This window comes from Oncorhynchus gorbuscha, linkage group LG23 (assembly GCF_021184085.1).
Source record: "Oncorhynchus gorbuscha isolate QuinsamMale2020 ecotype Even-year linkage group LG23, OgorEven_v1.0, whole genome shotgun sequence".
Taxonomy (NCBI): Eukaryota; Metazoa; Chordata; class Actinopteri; order Salmoniformes; family Salmonidae; genus Oncorhynchus; species Oncorhynchus gorbuscha.
The window spans coordinates 9,953,665-9,979,112 of record NC_060195.1 but is presented as its reverse complement, the minus strand read 5'-3'; the positions used below and the strand labels follow the sequence as shown (position 1 = coordinate 9,979,112).

Below are 25,448 nucleotides of genomic sequence, written 5' to 3'. Positions count from 1 at the left end.
GGAGCCATGAGAGAGAACCCCCTACCAGAACACTGAAGAGTAGGTTACGGTTCCTTTTACTATTGTGTTGAGCGACTAACCAACACAGGTTATTTTTGGTTTAAAAAAAAATGTTTTAAAGGATTTAACCGAAATTGCTTTAGCTATTTGAATTCCATTTAGTTTTTTTGGAATTAAATAATAAAGTCATCAAATAAAACCAACGTTATATACACAACTGAAATATTTTATTGATGTAAATAAGCTATGGTTAATTAGTGATAAGTAGTAATGGGCAGTCACTACCATCATGGGACTTATATTAATAGTTTTATTCTGTGTTACAGCATTCAACGCACAATACATAGTGCATTTAATGTGAGATATCGAAGGAAAAAAAATGTGATTATTAAAACCGACCTCAACAAGTACTAATCGCTCAGCACTATTTAACTAATGGTCTGTAAACTACATTAGTAAACCCCTATCAGAACACTGACGTGGTGTCTGAAGAGCAGGTTACTGTTCCTTAACAGTCTAACTTCATGTCATGAATCTCCAATTACATATCATGATGCTGATTGGCTTATTTTTAGGCAGTTACGAAACAAGTGTTCTTTTCTTCTCAGGAAGAACAAGTCTGAATATATTATGTCTGTTACCACTGATAACCTGAATGACCCAAGACAGTTTTGGAAGGCTATTAAGTCTATGTCTGGTAACAGTAATGTTAATGAATTATGAGCCCTTCCTGGTTAAATAAAGGTTAAATAAATACATACATATATAACAAATAAACCACATGTTATGATTTTGTCATTTACATGTTCCAAATCACTATATACAGTGGGGCAAAAAAGTATTTAGTCAGCCACCAATTGTGCAAGTTTTCCCACAATACTTATTTTCCACCATAATTTCAAATACATTTATTAAAAATCCTACAATGTGATTTTCAGGATTAAAAAAAACAAATTTTGTCTGTCATAGTTGAAGTGTACCTATGATGACAATTACAGGCCTCATCTTTTTAAGTGGGAGAACTTGCACAATTGGAGGCTGACTAAATTATTTTTTGCCCCACTGTACATGAATGCTGACGTGACAGTGCTTATCTTTTCTTTCGCTGTTTGTGTGTGTGTGTGTGTGTGTGTGTGTGTGTGTGTGTGTGTGTGTGTGTGTGTGTGTGTGTGTGTGTGTGTGTGTGTGTGTGTGTGTGTGTGTGTGTGTGTGTGTGTGTGTGTGTGTGAGAGAACGCCTGTGTTCCTAAATGTTTGCCCTTCTCCATCGTGTTTATTTGTCAGTGAGGGGTTCTCTGGAGACACCATGGCCCAGACACAGTTTCTCTTTCCTGCCCACAACCCAACTGGGGTTTCTTTCTGATTCATATCACAGACTTTCTAAACACAGAGACTCAACATCGCAAGACTTCCGGGAACGCTTGGAAAGCATACTCGGCAGACCAGGGTTTGAGAAATGTAAGATTCTTCCTTAATTGTTAATTTTCTTGCTTTTCAAAGGCACAACCTTGGTTTGAGACAATGTCTTAGTGATAGGGGTGGCAGGGTAGCCTAGTGGTTAGAGCGTTGGACTAGTAACCGGAAGGTTGCAAGTTCAAACCCCCGAGCTGACAAGGTACAAATCTGTCGTTCTGCCCCTGAACAGGCAGTTAACCCACTGTTCCTAGGCCTTCATTGAAAATTGAAAAACTGACTTGCCTAGTTAAATAAAGGTAAAATAAATAAATAAAAATATATCAGGATTTTGGCATTGAAGCCCTTTATCTACTTCCCCAGTCAGATGAACACGTGGATACTATTTTTTATGTCTCTGTGTCCACTATCTAGTTAGTTTTTGAGTGCCAATGCTAACTAGCGTCATGCTAGCTGTTCCCATAGATTTCTAGTTAAGAATTGCAACTTCCACAAGTTCATCTGATATAGCACTTCTTTGCCAAAATCCCAAAGTATCCATTTAAGTATCTGAACATGTTTTTACTCCCAACTCGTGAAAGTGACAAACGGACACGTTTTCATTTTCGTCAATAACACTTTTTTATATCGAAGTAGTGCCTTATTTTGACGGCGCAGTTCAGTGCGACACGACCGTTAGACCTTAGCTAGCTAACGTCACCATGACATCGCCTACAAGTGTGATCTGGGAATTCTATTGGACAACCAGTTTCTACATATCTTCATACTTAACCATCTTTGTTAATTTCTTCTCTCAATATCTCCCAGGAGAATTAGTGGTATATCTGTTGGGGGAAATTATGGTTGAAATGACTAATTATGTATACATTCCAATCAGAACTGACTAGTCCAAATACTATAATGTACTGTACTATATGAATTTTCTCTCTTGCTCCCATAGCCTAGTTATATAATGTAGTCAGGAGTTTAGTAACAATGACGGTCTGTTCCTTTTACAAATGAATGTACTATTTCCAGTTGGGGGAAAGGACTATCTCTAGACTGTCTAGAATGCTGATTTATACTGACTGACCTTGTTTTCAGGCGTGGAGCGAAAGCTCGAGAAACTATAGGGCCTCTAAGAGATAGAACATTTAGAAAACGCTGACGTCATTTTCAGTTTATAACCTGTAGAAAAATGTGTATGTGGTAGTACTCTCTTGTAATAAACGCTGTTACCTGACTTTAAGACTGGTCTCGATCTACTTCATGCATAATTAATGAATTTACAACTCATTAATGAAATAGAAAGAGTGCAAATTTGGTTTTGGCCACAAAACATATAGGAATTTAGAATTCCACTAACAATATCCCAACTTCTCCCCATGTTTTAGGCTCATAAAATGGTATCCATAGAGCTGGCATCCTAATGCCAATGTTCTTCATAGTTAAAATAGGACAGGGATTGTATGGAAGTAAACACACGTCATCTCCTCCACCTCTCCAGTCTCTGTGTGAGAGGCCAATGATAAGGGCTCTGAGGTGCACCTCCAGGCCGACCCCATCAAGCTGGAGCTGCTGCACCAGTCCTTCAAGGTCATGAAGGAGGTTTTCAAGGACAAACAGATGAAGACGATCCTGGATAAGGCACAGAATAAATACACTGCACTCCATCCTCACCAGACTCTTTTTTTGTCATTAGAGACCAAAGATTTCAATTCACATTTTCAATGTAAATAATCTGCATGTAGAAAGTTGTGTAGCCCGTAAAAGTGTCATCAATGTAATAAACATGAACTCAAGTTTCTCATACAGCGGGGTTTGGATTAATTCCACCAATTCAGTTCCCTCGTCCTGTAAAATGTTATTTAATTCCCTTCCAATTCCAGGTCAGTCTATGAATTTAATCTCTCTCAATTTCAGTGTTAGGTAAAATTCCAAGAATTCAATTCCCAATTCAATATTATCCGTAACAATTCCACAAATTCAATTCCCCCTCTGTTCACTCACTGTTTAGACAGCCTAGCCAAACTAGAAATATAGAAATACAAGTTGAAATCATTCAAAACAAATCCTGCAGTCCATTTCATTAATTACTTTAACTGGGAAATGTACAAATATTGCATTTCAATTCCAAAGATTAAATGTTTTTAATATTCAAACCTAAACAGTCCAAACAAGTCCAATTTATATCCCAAATCTATAATTTAAAGATTGAATTATATTTTATTTTCAACAAGGTAGACTATTCACTTCATGACTGAATTAAAGAATTTAATTGGAATTTCAAATTAAATTTGACCCCCCCCAACCCTGTCATACATTAGTTAATGGTATAACTGTTTCATTCTTGTTGGTTGAGGGTCCTGTTGATTAACTGCTATTCCTGTGTGTTATGTTCTGTGTCTCAGTACGGGGGTGAGGAGCAGCTGGACGTCCCTCCCAGAGAGCTGTTGCTGGCCCAGACTGAGGACTACGTGGAGTACAGTCGTCACGGTGCCGTGCTGAAGGGACCGGAGAAGGCCGTAGCACGCTCCAAATACGAAGAGGACTCATCCAGAACCACGCGGTGAGGGCGTCAAGAACCGACTAACCCCGTAGAGATGAGCACAGTCAGAACGGTCTCCGGTTAGACAGGAACCTTTGGAGAGCAGCCCCCTCGTGGAGGAGCACAGTGCTGGTGTTTTACAATAACAATTTGAGTCTAAGAACTTTTCCAAGTCTAAAAAAATATATAGTAAAGGACAGTATTAAAACTGTACAGTAGCATCTATTCAGATAAACATACTTAAACTGGTTTCTTTTTTTCTTTTTTTTGCCTTGCAGTGTATCTGGGGGTCATGCAGGAGAGAAAGCTGCTGGGACTTCAAGTGTTGCCACTCCATGGTCAAAACGAGCTACTGCACCGGAGAGGCTGGCATCAAAACTACTCCCCCTATAGAGCTCCTCAACCTGTGTTCCGTTTGAGGAGGGACTGGAGCAGGAGGAGGAGCTGAAGACTACTAGAGATTCACAGGGAGAAGCTAAAAGAGAAGAAGCAGAAGAAGAGAAGAAGCAGAAGAAGAAGAAGCAGAAGAAGAAGCAGAAGAAGAAAGAAGAAGAAGAAGAAGCAGCAGAAGAAGAAGCAGCAGCAGAAGAAGAAGCAGAAGAAACACGGCTCAGACAGCAGCGAATCTGAGGAGGAGAAGAAGAAACACGGCTCAGACAGCAGCGAATCTGAGGAGGAGAAGAAGAAACAAAAACTGAACCAGGTGAACTTTGACTTGTTTGCATCTGGAGCAGGTAGAGGAGATGATGAAGGTGGATGAGAGGAAGAGGAAGTACAACAGCCTGCAGGAGATCAAGGAGCCCACGGAGGAGGATATGGAGGCCTTCAGGATGAAACGCTCCAGGGAAGACGACCCCATGGCCAACTTCCTGGAGCTGGGACAGTGATAGGGACAACCCCATACTCTATGCTCGCCTCTACCTACAGTATACCCTCCACCCTCTCATCCCAGCCCTGTACCCCCTACCATCTCCTCCCACCCTCTCCTCCCAGCCCCTCCTCCCAGCCCTCTACCCTCTACCATCTCCTCCTCTACCCTCTCCTCCCAGCCCTCTACCCTATACCATCTCCTCCTCTACCCTCTCATCCCAGCCCTGTACCCCCTACCCTCTCCTCTCACCCTCTACCCTCTACCATCTCCTCCTCTACCCTCTCATCCCAGCCCTGTACCCCCTACCCTCTCCTCTCACCCTCTACCCTACCCTCTCCTCTCACCCTCTACCCTCTACCATCTCCTCCTCTACCTTCTCATCCCAGCCCTGTACCCCCTATTGTCTCCTATTAACCTGGAGCCAACCATCTCTCTTCATTTCATGTTTACCCCTCAAGTCTACTATTCCTCATAAGATCATTGGAGTCAGTTTATATTATTAAGTCTATTAATGTGGTACAAATGTTGTTTTCTTTCATATTTGTAAATATAGAATGAACTTTCAAAGGACCGTATATTCAATAAACAGCCTGTCTTCTCTTGGTTATCTCAGACATTTGGTGGAATAAAGACATTTGTTAGAAAACCAAATTGTATTCCCATTTGCTTTGTGAATTATTTTCTCAGTATGCACTGAAAAATAAGGAAGACTCATCATATCACTGAAAGTAAAGGGTGATGTAGAGCTGCATAAAGAAAATAAGTTGGCTAGAGAGAGAGAGAGAGAGAGAGATGGAGAGATAGAGAGAGACAGTAACACTTCTGGCACCTAAGAAGTGCCAAGCACTGCAGACAAATGCTTTCTGTTAGACCCCTTTATTTATTTAATAACTAGGCAAGTCTATTCTTATTTACAACGTTGGCCTACCCCTCCCAAACCCGGATGACGCTGGGCCGATTGCGCACCGCCCTAAAATACCATTTTTTTTGGTATTTACATTTTTTAAAAGTTGAATGTTTTAATTTAACCTTTTTATTTTACTAGGCAAATCAGTTTAGAACACGGGTTTGTGCTTGTCTGATCAGTGAAACCTAAAACAGGACGGGCTCCTCTACATGCATAATCATCCGATTCACGAACCACAACAAATGTCAATGGTCCCCATCTCTCTAGAACTAGAGTTCTACAGTAACTGGTTCTTTGCATGCGCGTTATTGAGAGGGCTCAATCACAACTTTAGCACGTGTTTTAGTTTGTCATGCATGTATTCTGTGAATCATTGCATACAGTGCTTCCATCCTTTTCTTCCAGCTGTGAGTCCTTGATGGGTTTTCTCCGGTTCTTGTCACAGTGCCCGGACACATCTGGTAATCCTAAATAGTGCACTTCTACTTAATTCAACTCACTTTTGTATGGGGCTGCCTTGTATGATGTTTGTTTTAGGATTTCGCCGATTATGGTGATAACCTGTGAAATTGACGGTATACCGCCTATCAAAACATCCCCTAATGCAAGTTGGCCCCTTGGCACAACTGTCAGTTGAAATTTCACATAACTGGTGGGGAAAAAAAGAAGCAAAACCAATATATTCCGTTTTCATCTTAGACTTCGCTTACGTTATTTATTGACATTACTGGGGTTGTCAGAGGGTACGGTTGTTGAGTTTGTTGAAATGAATTACCTCATGGTGAAAGTATTTATTGGCAGAGAGAGAGAGAGAGAGCTATTGCTGCAACGGGGAGGATGTTCATGTTTTGCGTTTGGGGTTCAAATACGCACAGGATTTCTTTACAATACTGTACGTCAAAGATGGTATTTCGACCCGACATTGGAGTATTATGTAGGCGGTAAGGTTGTGCTTCCGTTCTGAACGCATAAAAATGCTGCTATTTGTCAAGTTTATCTCTTCAGTTGGTGAGTAGCCTACATGTTTTCTCTATTATTTCAGCATGTTCCCTAACGATGGCATCATGCGTGAGAGATGTTCCCTAACGATGGCATCGTGTGTGAGAGATGTTCCCTAACGATGGCATCATGCGTGAGAGATGTTCCCTAACGATGGCATCATGTGTGAGAGATGTGCCCTAACGATGGCATCGTGTGTGAGAGATGTGCCCTAACGATGGCATCATGTGTGAGAGATGTTCCCTAACGATGGCATCATGTGTGAGAGATGTTCCCTAACGATGGCATCATGTGTGAGAGATGTTCCCTAACGATGGCATCATGTGTGAGGTCGAGAGAAACTCTCCATTACGCACAACACTTTGTTTTATAGTTGAACGGCAATGATATGCACATTTGATCAAGACACAGCTAACATACTTTGTTGTTTAACTGTATTTTTCAGCAATGTTTACTCAGTGTTTTGATTTGTAGACATAATTTGAATGCACGTCAGTTAACATAGCCTTATCGGCACACTGCCTCGAAAGTGTTTATGAAATCTCAGTTTTAGTCAGCGTACCTCCTCTGGCTGATGACATCGGTGTGTTTGAGCTATAAGCCAGCTGTGTAATGCATCGGTTCTGATGATCTCTACAACAACAACTTTCCAACCAATGATTCCTAAAAGCCTCCCTTATCTTTTCAGCTACTACCATGCTCCAGCTGTCTCTGATGGTGTGTTTACTATCCATCACTGTCACTACCCACCAGTCCCAGTTCCAGACTACACACCCCTTGTACAAGAAGGGCCACAACATCACCATCCATTCCTCCCAGCTGGTGTGTAGTCTACCCGGCCCTCAGGGGCCAGGTGGCAACCCAGGGGGCCCCGGATCTCCAGGGACTATGGGTGCCATGGGTACCCCAGGGAAGGATGGCCTGGATGGGGATGATGGAAAGAAGGGGGAGAGGGGTGACAGAGGTAAGCATGATGGAGAGAGGGGGAGAGGGGTGACAGAGGTAAGCATGATGGAGAGAGGGGGAGAGGGGTGACAGAGGTAAGAAGCATAATGGAAGCATCCAGGTAGTAGCCTGGCCTGGGCCTGAAACCGAGTACTGTAGTACAACTCAAGGCTGAGTTAGTTAGTCCACTGAGCTGAAGCCTACAATATAGGCATTACCTGTTAGCCCACTGAGCTGAAGCCTAGAGGCATTACATTTGGGAGCTAACATGAGTCTTTATGTCTCAGGCAAAGTTTCTGGTCACAGTAACCACTTTACCAATCTTAAAGTCCTTTATTGCTTCCTGTGTTAGCTATAATGTTGTGTTACAATGCAGTACACTGCATTGTGAGCTGTCTGGTGTAAATACTGTATATATCAATGTCAAATAGCCATGACCTGTCTGTCTCTTTCTGATCTTTAGGTGAACAGGGGAGGTCTGGGAACCCAGGTAAACCCGGGGTTAAAGGTCGTGAGGGCGTGGTGGGCAAGCATGGACCCCGAGGGCTGAAGGGTGCGCGTGGGGCCCCAGGTCTGGCCGGGCTAGGGGGCACCAAGGGGGAGACGGGGGATGCAGGTGAGACAGGGGCTCCTGGGGGCTGTAACTGCGGCACCAACTCAGCCCGCTCCGCCTTCTCTGTTGCCATGACCAAGAGTTACCCCAAAGAGCGTCTCCCAATCCGGTTCAAACGTATTCTACTCAACGAAGGGAACCACTACAATGCCACGACTGGGAAGTTTGTCTGCTCAGTCCCTGGAGTCTACTACTTCACTTATGACATCACATTGGCCAATAAGCACTTGGCGATCGGGTTGGTGCACAACGGGCAGTACAAAATCAAGACGTTTGACGCCAACACTGGGAACCACGATGTGGCGTCCGGTTCCACGATTCTCCGGTTAGAGCGTCAGGACCAGGTTTGGCTGCAGATCTTCTACTCTGAACAGAATGGGCTGTTCTATGACCCGTTCTGGACAGATAGTCTGTTTACCGGGTTCCTGATCTATGCAGACCAGGAGTATCTGAACGAAGTGGACAGGAAAGCTAATGAGGATTCATCACCTTCATCCTGATGGGTTGAACTACAATGGCACCAGTTTAGCTTCCTTGCCCAATTGGGTAGAAAATGATGTCTGTCACCATTGCATTGAAATCATAGCTCAGCCTATTTATACTCAGTTTGGGTCAATGATACAATTAACTTTTTTAGAGAACATTTTAATAGGCCTACTGTATTATCTTTGCATATTATTGAAAAAAGCTTTTCCCTATATTGACACCAGGTGGCTCCAGGAGTCGTCTGTTGCCCAGCTAATACTCATTGCTTATTGTTTATGAACAGAATTGCATTGCATGTTATGGCTTATTGGATTGTTAATGGTGGAGGGAAATTAGGGAAAGGATTTTATTTTCACATTCAATAATTTTTGGTGCTGTTTATATTCAGCAATAAGGAGATGTTCCTTCATGCAACTAACCCTCTCTGTCTAAATGACATGATAATGCACTGTTAGTGTGACATGTTATTAAAAATAGTTTATTTTGTGTTATAAATCATATTATAGTAAATTTTACAATGTGCTAAAGGAAAACGTTTTTTTCTTACACACGTACCTAGAGAAAGTTGATAAAGTGATTTGCAATAAAATGTGATTTAATCATCTACGGTACTATCCGTTTTTAAAATGGCAGCTTTTGCTAAGGTGTTCATATCTGGGAGAGACATGTTTAGTTTGATTGAAATCAATTAGAGAAAGAGTTATTGCCGTAGTTATCGCATTTTAGCCACGGGGTTTTTGGACTACATTTCCCATCTCACACTCGGTGTTTCGCGTACGCAGGTTCACGAGCTCCTTACCGACCCCAACAGCAGCTGGGGCAGCCAACCACTTTGTTGAACGGGAACTCGTTAGAAAGAGACGGTCGTGGAAAAATCGTTGGAAAAGTGTAAACAGACTAGAAAACAGCGGAATTAAACTGTTCTGAAACATTGTTACTTTGTCACCTGAAGAACGGAAACCGTCGTCGCTTTTCGCCGGTACCGAGGATAACACACAACTTCCCAAAGAGGAATTCACTCATTCAGGATGTCGGAGTGAAACAAAGAGGTCTGAGGGTATTCCTGTCGGAAAGGGTGAGCGGCACATGCGATCATGGAAATGTCGCGAATTTAAAAGTTGATTAAATGTGTGTGTCATGGATTGAATGCGGTCAATAGTCACGTGCGATCTTTGTCAAGTTTGAGTTAAAGGCCTATAAATTAAAGAGTATTAGAAACGAAAGACCGGTGCACTTTTCTGTTAAAAAAAACCGTCTCGTGGTGTTGACACCGCTGAATGACAGTCAAATGTTCCCATTATCAACGTATTGTTTTCTTTTCTCCTAAGCAGATTTGTGACAAAGTAGCAATTTGTTGTTAGGCCTACAACAAAAAGTTATTTTGTTAACCTAGCACTATAATTCCCATTTCGTTTTATTCCACTGCAGGGGGGCATTTAAATCACACCCACATGCATGGTACTGCACTGCATTCCCCCATAGTCCAATATTGTACTAAAGGAGTCTAACGTTACTCCTTGGTCCAAGTACCTTACATACTCTGTTTAAAGGGCGAATTGGCTCTGACAGCCAAAACAGTTAACACTGCATCTAAACGTAAATCAATTGCGGTACGGTTCTAGAAACATAAATCCCTATACTTCTATATCACATCAAAATAATTTAACAAACGCTAAATACACACTTGGTGTACACGGTTTTTAACACAGTTGCAGCCAACAGTATTTTTCAGTGACACGTTTGTGGCGTCTGCCGTTTACAAACAGGTTTCGGAGATGCAGATAGCTATTTAGCACAGGTAGTCCACTCTGTCTTCCGTAAACAAGCGCTGTAACATGGAAATATGACCGTGTGGGAACCCTAACCCTGTAAAGGTGTGTATCAATTTAAAATATATATATATTTTTTATTTATTATACATTTTTTCAATGTTAAATTAATACACACCTTTTATAGGTGTATATATGAAAAATACGATCCTCATGCTTCCAGAACCGTACAGCAAGCGATGCGTGTTAATGTTCAGACGGAGCGTCACGGCTTTTAACACCCCCCCCTTCCTGCATAATGTAGTGGAACTGAGAGTCATGATCAAGGGCTATGCAGTGCCAGTGACATGTCTAAGCTTACAAAAGAGCAGCCAACTATTTTGAATAGTTTTCCAGAATTTTGCTTTGTAAACATTTCGGAAGGCTATTTGGTGTGTTTTATTTGATCAAATGCTGATCTTTAACTGCAATCGATTTTCAAAGTGATTGCTTAATGAATATCAAAGGCAGCATGTCACCCCGCATAACCCACTCGCCTCTAGAATTTGATTTGCTATTACTTCATAGTGCAAGTTAATCGAAAAGATGAAATGTTTTATTTCTCCTAGAAATCAACACATTTGTTGCTTTGCTGGAGCTTCCTCTCTCTTATGAAATAGATGTTTTAAGAGTTGTGATCAGACACCAACAACCATAACATGCGGCATACAGCCAGGATGTCTCTTGACTTAGCCCACATTGCTGTGTGTCTGCAGGGCTGAACTTCATCCTTGTGGCCTTCTCTGAATGGGAAAGATGGAAAGGGACTTACAATGGTGGAAAGGACAGCTAGCAGGGGATATCCATCAGTCCCTCCGCATCAAGGTAAGACCAGCCAGTCATAGAATCAAAATGAATAGACTATAGAATTTAGAATGAATAGAATTCTGAATTCCGATTCTATGAATCCAGTTCTCTGGGTCTCCTTGGTTCATTCCCTGAGTTCCACTTTCCTCTTATCATCGCCACGTGATAAGAATCTCAACTGCATGTTGAAATAGGTATTATGGGGATGTTGTCAATGCCAGGGAGAAAGTTGAGTTTGGTGGCCTGCAGATCACCTGTGCTTAAATGCAGCTTAACCTAAACAAGACGACAACTAATCTAGGTAGCCTAGCGCTTAAGAGCATTGGGCCCTTAACGTAAAGGTAGCTGGTTCGAAACCATGAGCCGACCGTGTAAACCAAATCTGCCGATGTGCTCTTGAGCAAGGCACTTAACCATAATAGCTCATGCATGTCATTCTGGATAAGAGGTCAAATATATGTTTTCTTGTTCACCTAGTGTTTTATAAAAAATGAAGATCCAAGCCAGAAGTGCCTTGATAGCCACACCTCGATTTATATTTAGCTATATTACACCATACAGTGTAGTTAATGTTGGCAGATATAATTACATGACTGTCATCTATTTGGAAGTCATCTAATTTAGATTACATAGAAGGGCTGAGGCTCATTAATTGGCTGATACAGTAATTAGACAAACCTCCAGCATGATTATATTTTTTACTGTGTGGCCCTTTAATGGCAGCATCTGTCACTGGACTGCAGTATTCTTGTAGGGAGTAAGATTATCACAGCTAATTTGATTCTTATGTAGGAGAGACAATATGGGGGTAGGGTGTTTGTGTGTGTCTACGCGCACGTCATGTGTAGGGGGAGTATTTGGATAGTACATGGCACTGTTGCAGGCAGCTGCCCCCGCTCTGTTACAATCGGGCAGTCTCATTACAAGTCATTCACTTAGCCTACCACTGTCTTTTTTTATTTTCTCGTCTGACTCACTATGGGAAGTCTGTATCCAAGGGGGTATGAAGTCTGTATCCAAGGGGGTATGAAGTCTGTATCCAAGGGGGTATGAAGTCTGTAACCAAGGGGGTATGAAGTCTGTAACCAAGGGGGTATGAAGTCTGTAACCAAGGGGGTATGAAGTCTGTAACCAAGGGGGTATGAAGTCTGTAACCAAGGGGGTATGAAGTCTGTAACCAAGGGGGTATCAAATCAAATCAAATCAAATTTATTTATATAGCCCTTCGTACATCAGCTGATATCTCAAAGTGCTGTACAGAAACCCAGCCTAAAACCCCAAACAGCAAACAATGCAGGTGTAAAAGCACGGTGGCTAGGAAAAACTCCCTAGAAAGGCCAAAACCTAGGAAGAAACCTAGAGAGGAACCGGGCTATGTGGGGTGGCCAGTCCTCTTCTGGCTGTGCCGGGTAGAGATTATAACAGAACATGACCAAGATGTTCAAATGTTCATAAATGACCAGCATGGTCAAATAATAATAAGGCAGAACAGTTGAAACTGGAGCAGCAGCACAGTCAGATGGACTGGGGACAGCAAGGAGCCATCATGTCAGGTAGTCCTGGGGCACGGTCCTAGGGCTCAGGTCCTCCGAGAGAGAGAAAGAAAGAGAGAATTAGAGAGAGCATATGTGGGGTGGCCAGTCCTCTTCTGGCTGTGCCAGGTGGAGATTATAACAGAACGTGGCCAAGATGTTCAAATGTTCATAAATGACCAGCATGGTTGAATAATAGTAAGGCAGAACAGTTGAAACTGGAGCAGGAGCATGGCCAGGTGGACTGGGGACAGCAAGGAGTCCTCATGTCAGGTAGTCCTGGGACATGGTCCTAGGGCCCAGGCCAGTTGAAACTGGAGCAGCAGCATGGCCAGGTGGACTGGGGACAGCAAGGAGTCATCATGTCAGGTAGTCCTGGGGCATGGTTCTAGGGCTCAGGTCCTCCGAGAGGAGAAAGAAAGAGAGAAGGAGAGAATTAGAGAACGCACACTTAGATTTACACAGGACACCGAATAGGACAGGAGAAGTACTCCAGATAAACAAACTGACCCTAGCCCCGACACATAAACTACTGCAGCATAAATACTGGAGGCTGAGACAGGAGGGGTCAGGAGACACTGTGGCCCCATCCGAGGACACCCCGGACGCCAAACAGGAAGGATATAACCCCACCCACTTTGCCAAAGCACAGCCCCCACACCACTAGAGGGAAATCTTCAACCACCAACTTACCATCCTGAGACAAGGCCGAGTATAGCCCACAAAGATCTCCGACACGGTACAACCCAAGGGGTGGGGGGAACCCAGACAGGCCGACCACAACAGTGAATCAACCCACCCAGGTGACGCATCCCCCCCCAGGGACGGCACGAGAGAGCCCCAGCAAGCCAGTGACTCAGCCCCGTAACAGGGTTAGAGGCAGAGAATCCCAGTGGAAAACGGGGAACCGGCCAGGCAGAGACAGCAAGGGCGGTTCGTTGCTCCAGAGCCTTTCCGTTCACCTTCCCACTCCTGGGCCAGACTACACTCAATCATATGACCCACTGAAGAGATGAGTCTTCAGTAAAGACTTAAAGGTTGAGACCGAAGTTTGCGTCTCTGACATGGGTAGGCAGACCGTTCCATAAAAATGGAGCTCTATAGGAGAAAGCCCTGCCTCCAGCTGTTTGCTTAGAAATTCTAGGGACAATTAGGAGGCCTGCGTCTTGTGACCGTAGCGTACGTATAGGTATGTACGGCAGGACCAAATCAGAGAGGTAGGTAGGAGCAAGCCCATGTAATGCTTTGTAGGTTAGCAGTAAAACCTTGAAATCAGCCCTTGCTTTGACAGGAAGCCAGTGTAGAGAGGCTAGCACTGGAGTAATATGATCAAATTTTTTGGTTCTAGTCAGGATTCTAGCAGCCGTATTTAGCACTAACTGAAGTTTATTTAGTGCTTTATCCGGGTAGCCGGAAAATAGAGCATTGCAGTAGTCTAACCTAGAAGTGACAAAAGCATGGATTAATTTTTCTGCATCATTTTTGGACAGAAAGTTTCTGATTTTTGCCGTAGATGGAAAAAGCTGTCCTCGAAATGGTCTTGATATGTTCTTCAAAAGAGAGATCAGGGTCCAGAGTAACGCCGATGGTCCTTCACAGTTTTATTTGAGACGACTGTACAACCATTAAGATTAATTGTCAGATTCAACAGAAGATCTCTTTGTTTCTTGGGACCTAGAACAAGCATCTCTGTTTTGTCCGAGTTTAATAGTAGAAAGTTTGCAGCCATCCACTTCCTTATGTCTGAAACACATGCTTCTAGCGAGGGCAATTTTGGTGCTTCACCATGTTTCATTGAAATGTACAGCTGTGTGTCATCCGCATAGCAGTGAAAGTTTACATTATGTTTTCGAATAACATCCCCAAGAGGTAAAATATATAGTCTGTAACCAAGGGGTATGTAGATTAGGGCCTCCCTTCTGATTTATTCTGACTCCTCCAACCCTTCAACCAATCAGCAGACCAAATAAATAAGCAATTATGCTGATGTAACTTGTCCAGTGTCTTTGAAAGCCAAAACAACACCCCAGACATAAACCCTATTTCTAAATACTTGTAGCCCATCAGCAGGCTAGTCTGCTCCTCTCTGCATCCAGTCCACTGCCTTCCACTGTGGTTCCCCACAATGCCCCTGAACCCCCAGACAGACAGATGGACCAGAGGCAAGGGGGGCGGAGAAGAGAGGAGAACTCAAGGCGGGGGGTGGTTTACGGGGGTTTCTGTGTATGTATGTATTGTCCTTCAGATTCCTTTAGCTGCCGATCACCTTAGTGATCACCATTGTTTCTGTATCACCTACATAGAACTAACTCAACAGATAATTGATGAAACTCACAGATTAAATCTATGTATGCCATAGATTGTGGTCCTCGGTATGTTGGTCATGCTGACAGCCACTATGGCGTCAGTGTCCAGTAAAGATGAGGTTTACGGGTAGTGTTTGTTGTTTGGACAACCCTTAGGGAAGGGAAGTGGACTCTCTGTCTCTGAAGTAGACAACAATAGTAACCTGTATTTTTAGTGTGGGTGGATGTTTTCCGTGTGCCTGTAGCAGCAAACCTCAAACTGGTACAGCACTACGTAAAAAGATGAATCCATCCCTTATTTAAGCTGATATTAAATAAATCCACATTATAAAGCCCTTGTTGTTGTGTTTTTTTTTAGATCAAATATCCATCTGTGTGTGGTATGAAGAAGGAGAAACAAAGCATTTATTGTATAACCAAAGCATCTCAAATTTTCTAAGCCTGTATTAGGATAGAGACAGACTCATAAAGCATTATAAAGGCAGTACATTGCGAGTTGAAGAAGTTTGTTTTTATCGCTCCCCTTGTCAAATGCATCTTTAAGCTGAAAGCTCACGCGACACTCCTCTATTCCCCTATACTACAGTATATGGTTTACTAGGAGGACACTGGGTACGTCCTTGGGGTGTGTTTAAAAATATAAAAAATAGTGCACTATTTTTGACCAGAGTCCTGTAGTTCAATAGTAATGTCTTCTCTTTGAATTTTGTCCTTTTGAAACGCCAGCTGCTAATTGAACATGAATGGGAGATGTGCTAGGGGTTTAACATAACCCCTACTGCTGAACCACCATGCATCCTTACCACCCCCTCCGCTTCTCCACCATGGGGAACCCTGTCTCGAGAGGGACGTTCCGGTTTCACTTCTGTACAACATTATCGGAATCCATGCTCCATGACTGTTTTGATCACGTGGACTGGAATATGGTCCAGGTTGCCTCTGGGGAATAACATCAATAAACATGCCAATTCATTCAAAAAATGTGTAGATTATGTGATACCAAGGGTGTCTTTCAAAATGTACCCAAATCGAAAACTATGGATTGATGGCAGCCTTGTCAGGGAACTGAAGGGGAGAGATGCGGCAAGGTGACCAGGGGACAATGGTGACAATGGTGACCAGGGGACAATGGTGACCAGGGGACAATGGTGACCAGGGGACAATTGTATTGTTAAACGGTACAAATACGACCTACACAGATCGATCAAGATGATGAGACACAAGTATAGAGACAAAGTGGAGGAGCAATTCAGTGGGTTGGATACGAGGTCCATGTGGCAGGGGCTTCTAACGATCACGGATTACAAAAGAAAGCCAGTCACTTTGTGGATACCAACGCCGCCCCACTGGACAAGCTAAACACCTTTTTCTCATACTTCGAACAAAACGACTCTGAGCTGCCGAGGACAAACCCTGAAGACATCGAGGACTACGTGCTTACGGTCTCCATAGAGGACGGATGTCAGTCATTCAAACGTGATCCATGGACAACGCAATTGACGGTGGCACCGTACACTGTCCTCACCCACCTGGACATGAAGAATGCATATCTGATGCTCGGATGCTGTTTATGTATTACAACTCTACCTTAAAGACCATCATGCCCTCTAAGCCCGCCACAAATCTCATGGCCCGGGGACTGATCTCCTCCCTGTGTAACTGGTTCCTGGACTTTCTTACGCCCCCCCCCCCCAGGTGGTAAAGGTTGGCAACATTACCTCTTCCACACTGATCCTCAACACGCTGGACCCACAATGGTGCATCCTCAGTCCCTCCGCTGAATTCCCTGTATACCCATGACTGTGTGACCTCACACAGTTCCGACTCCATCAAGTTCGCTGACGACACGACAGTAGTAGGCCTGATTACCAACGACGACAAGATTGGTCTACGGGGAGGAGGTAGGCACTCTGACAGCGTGGTGCGGGGTAACCAACCTCTTCCTCATCATCAGCAAAACGGAGGAGCTGGTTGTGGACTTTAGGAGGGACCAGGTTGGGCATGCCCCCATCCTCATTCACCGGGGCTACCAAGAAAACAGTCGTAAACTTCACGTTCCTCCACGTACACATCTCTGAGGAGCTGAAATGGTCAAACCACACGGACACCGTGGTGAAGAAGACAGCGACTCTTTAACCTCAGGAGGCTGAAGAAAATCAGCCTGTCCTCTGTGTTCTACAGGAGCACCATAGAGCGCATACTGTCTGGCTGCATCGTGGAGTGCAATGAGAGGCAGGTGATTAGAGCGTTGGACTAGCTAACTGTAAGGTTGCAAGATTGGATCCCCCGAGCTGACAAGGTGTAAATCTGACGTTCTGCCCCTGAACAAGGCAGTTAACCCACCGTTCCTAGGCCCTTTCTGAAAATAAGAATGTGATCTTAACTGACTTGCCTAGTTAAATAAAGGTATAAAAAATATTTATAAATCGGCAAAATCGGTGTCCAAATATACATATTTCCGATTGTTATGAAAACTTGAAACGGGCCCTAATTAATCGGCCATTCCGATTAATCGGTCGACCTCTAGTTAGAACCTATATTAAACTGTTAGAACCTATATTAATGTGTTTGAACCTGTTAGAACGTCTATTAATGTGTTAGAACCCGTATGAATGTGTTAGAACCCGTATGAATGTGTTAGAACCTGTGTTCATGTGTTATAACCTATATTTGTGTTAGAACCCGTATGAATGTGGTAGAACCCATATGAATGTGTTAGAACCCATATTGTGTTGGAACCTATATTAATGTTAGAACCTGTAATTCTCTCTCTCCACCTTGTTTCTCTTCCCTCTACCTTCTCCTCCTCTCCATCCTTTTCTCTCCATCTTCCTCTCCCTCTAGGAATTGAAGCTGCCTGTGTATCGGGCCCACTCCCCTCAGATAGGGATGCGTCGGTACTTTGCAGACCTACTGGCCATACTGTCGAACCGCTACCAGCTGTGTCCTACAGCCAGACACCTGTCTGTCTACTTACTGGACCTGTTCATGGATCACTACGATGTGGCCGTCAAACAGCTCTACGTCATCGCTCTGTCCTGCCTGCTCCTTGCCAGTAAGTACCATGATTCTTTACAGAATAATGCTCTGCTAGTTTCCTTCAGTTGATAGTCCAATCAAATTTTATTGGTCACATACACATATTTAGCAGATGTTATTGCAGGTGACGTGAAATGTTTGTGCGCCAAGCTCCACCAGTGCAGTAGTATCTAACAATACAGACATCTAAAAGTAAAATAATGGAATTAATAAATATATAAATATTAGGACGAACAATGTCGGAGTGGCATTGACTAAAATACAGTAGAATAGAATACTGTATATACATATGAAATGAGTAAAGCAGTATGTAAACATTCTTAGTGACTAGTGATCCATGATCCATTATTAAAGTGGCCAGTGATTCCATGTCTGTATATAGGACAGCAGCCTCTAAGGTGCAGGGTTGAGTAACCGGGTGGTGGCTATTTAAGTCTGATGGCCTTGAGATAGAAGCTGTTTATCAGTCTCTCAGTCCCAGCCTTGATGCACCTGTACTGACCTTGCCTTCTGGATAATAGAGGGATGAACAGGCAGTGGCTCTGGTGGTTGATGTCCTTGATGATCTTCTTGGCCTTCCTGTGACATCAGGTGCTGTAGGTGTCCGAGAGGGAAGGTAGTTTGCCCCCGGTGATGCTTTGGGCAGACTGCACCACCCTTTGGAGATCCCTGTGGTTTTGGGCGGTGCAGTTGCCCTACCAGGCGGTGATACAGCCCGACAAGATGCTCTCAATTGTGCATCTGTAAAAGTTTGTGAGGGTTTTAGGTGACGAGCCAAATTTCTTCAGCCTCCTGAGGTTGAAGAGACTTTATTGTGCGTTCTTCACCACACTGTGTGGGTGGACCGTTTCAGGTTCAGTGACGTGTACGCTGAGGAACTTGAAGCTTTTCACCTTCTCCAAATTGCCTTTGTTAAAATCCCCAGCTACAATAAATGCTGCCTCAAGGATATGTGGTATCCAGTTTGCATAAAGTCCAGTGTGATTCCTTGAGGGCCGTCGTGATATCGGCTTGAGGGGGAATATACACGTCTGTGACTATAACCAAAGAGAATTCTCTTGGGAGGTAATACAGTCGACATTTGATTGTGAGGTATTCTAGGTAGGTTGAACCAAAGGACTTGAAACATACAGTGCCGCCTTTCTTCTTCCCGGAGAGATATTTATTCCTGTCTGCGCGATGTACTGAGCCCAACTGGCTGTATGGACGGGGACAGTATGTTTGGAGAGAGCCATGAGTCCGTGAAACAACGTATGTTACTGTCCCTGATGTCTCTCTGGAAGGAGATCCTCGCGCTGAGCATTGTCTACTTTATTGTCCAGAGATTGAACCTTAGCGGGTAATATCCCCGGAAGTGGAGGATGGTGTTCACACTTCCTGAGTTGGACTAGAAGTCCGCTCAGACTACCTCTTCTCTGCCGGTGGCATCTTGGAGCAGCCTCTGGGATATGTTAAATTGCCCTTGGTGTGTACGGACAAAGGATTAATTTCAGATAAGTCGTAATGCTGGTGAGTGACCGCTGCTCTGATATCCAAAAGATATTTCCTGCTCTGTGTAATAACACACCAAAAACATTCTGGCCTAAAGAAATAACAGACAAAAAAACAAAATACTGCAAAGTTGCTTAGGATCTAGAAGTGGAGCTGCCATGTCTGTCAGCGCCATCTTGTTCTCGCAGCACGTTTCATAAACTGTTGAATAGTTATAAGAAGTTATAATAATGATAATAATATATGCCATTTAGCAGACGCTTTTATCCAAAGCGACTTAGTCATGTGTGCATACATTCTACGTATGGGTGGTCCCGGGGATCGAACCCACTACCCTGGCGTTACAAGCGCCATGCTCTACCAACTGAGCTACAGAAGGACCACACTATGTTCCCATCCAATACCTTCAGTGATAATTTACTCCAGTTTCCAGACGATGGATGGCTGGGACACCCTATATCATTTGTGTTGCTGTGGCTTTTCACATTGTTTAGCTAGAAACCCAGTCTGTCTGTGGCTTGGTGAGGATTAGCCTACACCTGTGTCGGTACGTCTTCATGCACGTAGCTTTGATCCTGCCTTTGATAACACGTCTGGGGGGGTTTTGTCTTTAGTCATTCCTGATGGCACCCGTCTAAATGAATGTCCTACACAGCAAAGCGTATGAAACCCACTAGAGCAGGAATAAAGACATAAAGAACTTGGAACTGGGTTTTTGTCAGATAACTGTTTGTGATCTTGGAGTCAGATTATATACCATGATCTAGGCTTCTACTGCTGTTACTATGTGTAGGAGTAGTTGCTGTAAATGGGTCTGTGTGTGTGTGTGTGTGTGTGTGTGTGTGTGTGTGTGTGTGTGTGTGTGGGTGTATGGTGATTAATGGCTAGTCTGTGACTCTGTACATTAACACAGCTCACAGAGCATCATGGGTAATTACACTAATGATGCCATCAAACTGTGAGTCTGGGACGGGGCCCGCTCACTGGGGAGACGTGTGTGAGGCTTCGGGGAGCTCATAGAGTTTACTGGAAGACTAAATGAAAAGATGAAAATATATCGACCAAAAATCCTGTTAGAGGATTCTCTTACTAGACGAATGAATGGAATCTTTTGATTGCTTCTTTCAGTGAGAGAACAGAGTCGGACTCTAGGGATCAGCTCTGTGTGATTGATGAAGGCTTGAAAGGGCTGTTTGATTCAAGGTTGTCCTGATTGGGTTTGCTGTTTAATCTCCTGAGGTGCTGGAATCTGGCCTAATTAATTAACTCAACTTCTCTGACTGGTTGGTTGTTCAGTACTCCGGTCCTGCTGGGTTTCAGGTCTGATGCCAGCTTTGCTCTGGGCTCGTTCTCTGTGTCCCAAATGCACCCTATTCCCTATGTAATGCACTACTTTTGACCCGGGCCCTGGTCCAAAATAGTGCACTCTATAGGGAATAGGGTTGTTGTTTGGTACATAGTCTTTTGAAAGGAACACATTGTCTTTGTTAAAATTCCACGGTCTTCTGCGTTAGGTTAATTAATCACACTCTCAATTGTACCTCTCAACAGTCAGCACTTAATCCTGTTAGCCTATTGGTAGTATCTCTCCATCTCTATCGCTCTCTGGTCTCTCTCCTCCACCTCTCTCTCTCCCTGTGTTTGAACGATGTGTGTGTTTTCATAGACATTCACAGAAACCAAGGTAAAGAAAATTGTGGTTTTGTATTTGTCCGTGTTCCATTTGCGACAGGAAGGAAACGGAGTGTCCCAACTTCTTCTTCCCAGTCACAACCACAGGGTCAGGAGACCTATTGTATAAAGTCCTTCTGCGTATTTTAACATCCTTTCATCAAAGCCTTTTTCCTAAAGGAATTCTTACCCTTTGAATTGTCGGATCATTTCAATGGCGCTCGTAGAAGTCTAGACACCCCATTGGCCCCAGTCAAAAGTAGTGAACTACTTGGTGTTCACATCAACCAACAAACTGTCAGCCTGATCACCAACAACAATGAGACCGCTTATAGGTGGTGTGGTGCCAGGATAACAACCTCTTCCCTCAATGTGTGCAAGACCAATGAGCTGATCGTGGACTACAGGAAAAGGAGGGCCGAACACGTCCCATTAACATTGACAGGGCTGTAGTGGAGCGGGTCGAGAGTTTCAAATTCCTTGGTGTCCACATCACCAACAAACTATCATGGTCCAAACACATCAAGACACACCTCAGGAGACTGGAGAGGCATGGGTCCCCAGATCCTCAAAGTTCCACAGCTGCACCATCGAGAGCATCCTGACCGGTTGCATCACCACCTGGTATGGCAACTGCTCGGCTGTAAGGCGCTACAGAGGTCAATGCATACATCACTGGGGACAATTTTCCTGCCATCCAGGACCTAGATACCAGGCGGTGCCAGAGGAAGGCCCCATCCAGGACCTAGATACCAGGCGGTGCCAGAGGAAGGCCCCATCCAGGTCCTAGATACCAGGCGGTGCCAGAGGAAGGCCCCATCCAGGTCCTAGATACCAGGCGGTGCCAGAGGAAGGCCCCATCCAGGTCCTAGATACCAGGCGGTGTCAGAGGAAGGCCCCATCCAGGACCTAGATACCAGGCGGTGTCAGAGGAAGGCCCCATCCAGGTCCTAGATACCAGGCGGTGTCAGAGGAAGGCCCCCAAAAAGTTGTCAAAGACTCGAGTCATGGATTGTTCTCTTTTGCCACTGCACGGCAAGCGTTATCGGAGCACAAAGTTTCGGTCCAAAAGACCCCTTAACAGCTTCTACCCCCCCCATGCACAGTGGCCCACTGACTTCCAACATGGCTCTTCCTGGTATCCTTCTCTTCTGTCCCTGAAGTCAGACCACTCTGCCCTGCAGAGCAGCTATTTGTTCTCACTAATAAAATCATACACTTGTGACTTGCTCACACACACACACACACACACACACACACACACACACAATTTAAGGGCTTTATATTGGCATGGGAAACATTGCCAAAGCAAGTGAAATAGTTAAATAAAGATTATACTCACAAAAGTTCAAGTGCGAAAGGGGAAAATAAATAAGCATAAATATGGGTTGTATTTACAAGGGTGTTTGTTCTTCACTGGTTGTCCTCTTCTGTGGCAACAGGTCACACATCTTGCTGCTGTGATGTCACACTGTGGAATTTCACCCAGTAGATATGGGAGTTTATCAAAATTGGATTTGTTTTCGAATTCTTTGTGGGGCTGTGTAATCTGAGGGAAATATGTCTCTCTTTTAATATGGTCATACATTGGGCAGGAGGTTAGGAAGTGCAGCTCAGTTTCCACCTCATTTTGTAGGCAGTGTGCACATAGGCAGACCTGGCTCTCAAGAGAAGACAGGCTAAGGTGGCCATTCTCAATAGCAAGGCTATGCTCACTGAGTCTGCACATAGGCAAAGCTTTGAGTCAGTTACAGTGGTCAGGTATTCTGTCTCTGTTTAGGGTCAAGTAGCATTCTAGTTTGCACTTTTTTGTTGTTAAATTACTTGACACATGGAAATAATTATCTTTTTTGTTTTCTCATGATTTGGTTGGGTTTAATTTGTTTCTGTCCTGGGGCTCTGTGGGGTTTGTTAGTGTTTGTTGATGGCATAGAAGACCCTCTTTGTCTTCTCTCTCAGATCGTTCACAGCTTTGTGGAAGTTACCTGTGGCGCTGAAGTTTAGGCCGAGGTATTTATAGTTTTTTGTGTGCTCTCTGGCAACTGTGTCTATATGGAATTTGTATTTGTGATCCTGGCACCTGGACCTTTTTTCTCTCTCTCTCTGCAGTCAGTGAGTTTGGCTCTATTTATTTCTTCACAGTGTAGTGGCATCTTCATGTAAACACTGTCGCCTGATGAGGTCAGAAGTGGTGTATATCCGATAGATATACAGCACTATGTTCATGCAATCTCAACGAGGTCAGATCATGTTGTATTGTAATACCTCTGTCTGTTCCCTCTCAACGAGGTCAGATCATGTTCTATTGTAATACCTCTGTCTGTTCCCTCTCAACGAGGTCAGCTGGCAGTTGACAGTTCGTTCTAAGCTGTGTATTATTCAGGATGTCTCCCATGATGCTGTCCTGCTACATGGAGCCTAGTAGCTGTAACCGTGTGGCGTGATGCTGTCCTGCTACATGGAGCCTAGTAGCTGTAACCGTGTGGCGTGATGCTGTCCTGCTACATGGAACCTAGTAGCTGTAACCGTGTGGCGTGATGCTGTCCTGCTACATGGAGCCTAGTAGCTGTAACCGTGTGGCGTGATGCTGTCCTGCTACATGGAGCCTATTAGCTGTAACCGTGTGGCGTGATGCTGTCCTGCTACATGGAGCCTAGTAGCTGTAACCGTGTGGCGTGATGCTGTCCTGCTACATGGAGCCTAGTAGCTGTAACCGTGTAGTGTGCTGCTGGTGCATTGGTTAAATGAGTTCAGTGGGTGGGTTTGACTGTTTTCTAATGGTCGTGTGTGTGTGTGTGTGTGTGTGTGTGTGTGTGTGTGTGTGTGTGTGTGTGTGTGTGTGTGTGTGTGTGTGTGTGTGTGTGTCAGCTGTGGATGACCTGCAATAAGTTGCCTGATGGTTTGTGTTACAGAGTAGGGGCTTTAAAAAGAACAGTTACACCCCATCCAACCCACACACATTGCAGCAGGCCTGCCTGGGGGCCCGAGGGTTGGGAGGGTGTGTGTGTGTGGAGGGAGAGAGAGAGCCACCTGCCATATGCTCCCTGAGTCAGGCCCAAACAAAAGCCCGTCAACAGGAGCAGCCGGCCAGCCAGCCCAGGGTGGGGGAGGGGTGCAGAGACATGGGGGTGGAGGTTGTCGTGTGTTTTGTCTGTGAAATTGTGTATTTATGTGACTGGCTGCAAGCGAGGTTGACATGTAGAGGCTTCAGGCTTCTACTTGGTGTCTTATCTGACTAGATCTCCATTCAGGTGGCCTTATCCTCCTCCATAGCCCCACTGCTAGGGATGTTTCAGATGGCCTTATCCTGCACCATAGCCCCACTGCTAGGAGTGTTTCAGATGGCCTTATCCTCCTCCATAGCCCCACTGCTAGGAGTGTTTCAGATGGCCTTATCCTCCTCCATAGCCCCACTGCCAGGAGTGTTTCAGATGGCCTTATCCTCCTCCATAGCCCCACTGCTAGGAGTGTTTCAGATGGCCTTAGCCCCACTGCTAGGAGTGTTTCAGATGGCCTTAGCCCCACTGCTAGGAGTGTTTCAGATGGCCTTATCCTCCTCCATAGCCCCACTGCTAGGAGTGTTTCCTCTGAGTCTTACTCACCTCGACAGGGCCCAGGCAGAGACTGGGCTGGGGCCCCACTGCTAAGTGCACCTCTATGGCCTTATCCTCCTCCATAGCCCCACCTAGGAGTGTTTTCAGATGGCCTTAGCCCCACTGCTTCCACCTCCACCCCTAGGAGGGGGTAGCCCCACTGGGGTGCAGAAACGAGCTGAGCGGTGCTTCAAAGAGATGCCGACCGCTGATGTTTAACAGGGAGGAATTGGAAGGGGGGCATGTTTGAACTGACCCTCTCGATATGTAGATGAACAGGGGACTCGCGCAGTTTCTCCTCCCCTCTCTTTCTGTCTGTCTCTCTGATGCTTGATTGTAATTATGAGATAATTAATCTGTGGTCTGATAATTAAAGGAATTAGGAGTTGACTGTAAAATGGCTGTGATCTACGACAGTGATTTCTTTAATGCTGTTTTTTT

At 44.5% G+C, this 25,448-nt stretch overlaps 2 protein-coding genes and 1 pseudogene across 2 annotated transcripts in view; all 3 read left to right on the top strand.

The window, feature by feature from the left end:
- Positions 1-3,183: 3,183 nt before the first annotated feature.
- LOC124011599 lies at positions 3,184-4,936 on the top strand (annotated as a pseudogene).
- Positions 4,937-6,513: 1,577 nt separating this feature from the next.
- Positions 6,514-9,364, top strand: LOC124010916 (complement C1q tumor necrosis factor-related protein 2-like). The gene is made up of 3 exons (XM_046323716.1): positions 6,514-6,725; positions 7,405-7,680; positions 8,125-9,364. Exons 1-3 carry the CDS (start codon positions 6,692-6,694, stop codon positions 8,772-8,774), a joined length of 960 nt encoding a protein of 319 aa, XP_046179672.1. The 5' UTR covers positions 6,514-6,691; the 3' UTR covers positions 8,775-9,364.
- A 148-nt stretch (positions 9,365-9,512) lies between these two features.
- Positions 9,513-25,448, top strand: part of LOC124010917 (cyclin-J-like) — a 29,264-nt gene continuing 13,328 nt past the window's right edge. Inside the window, exons 1-3 of the mRNA XM_046323717.1 lie at positions 9,513-9,835; positions 11,285-11,393; positions 18,058-18,268. Coding sequence (XP_046179673.1) covers positions 11,316-11,393; positions 18,058-18,268 — 289 coding nt within the window. The 5' untranslated portion in view covers positions 9,513-9,835; positions 11,285-11,315. The remainder of the gene's footprint in view (positions 9,836-11,284; positions 11,394-18,057; positions 18,269-25,448) is intronic.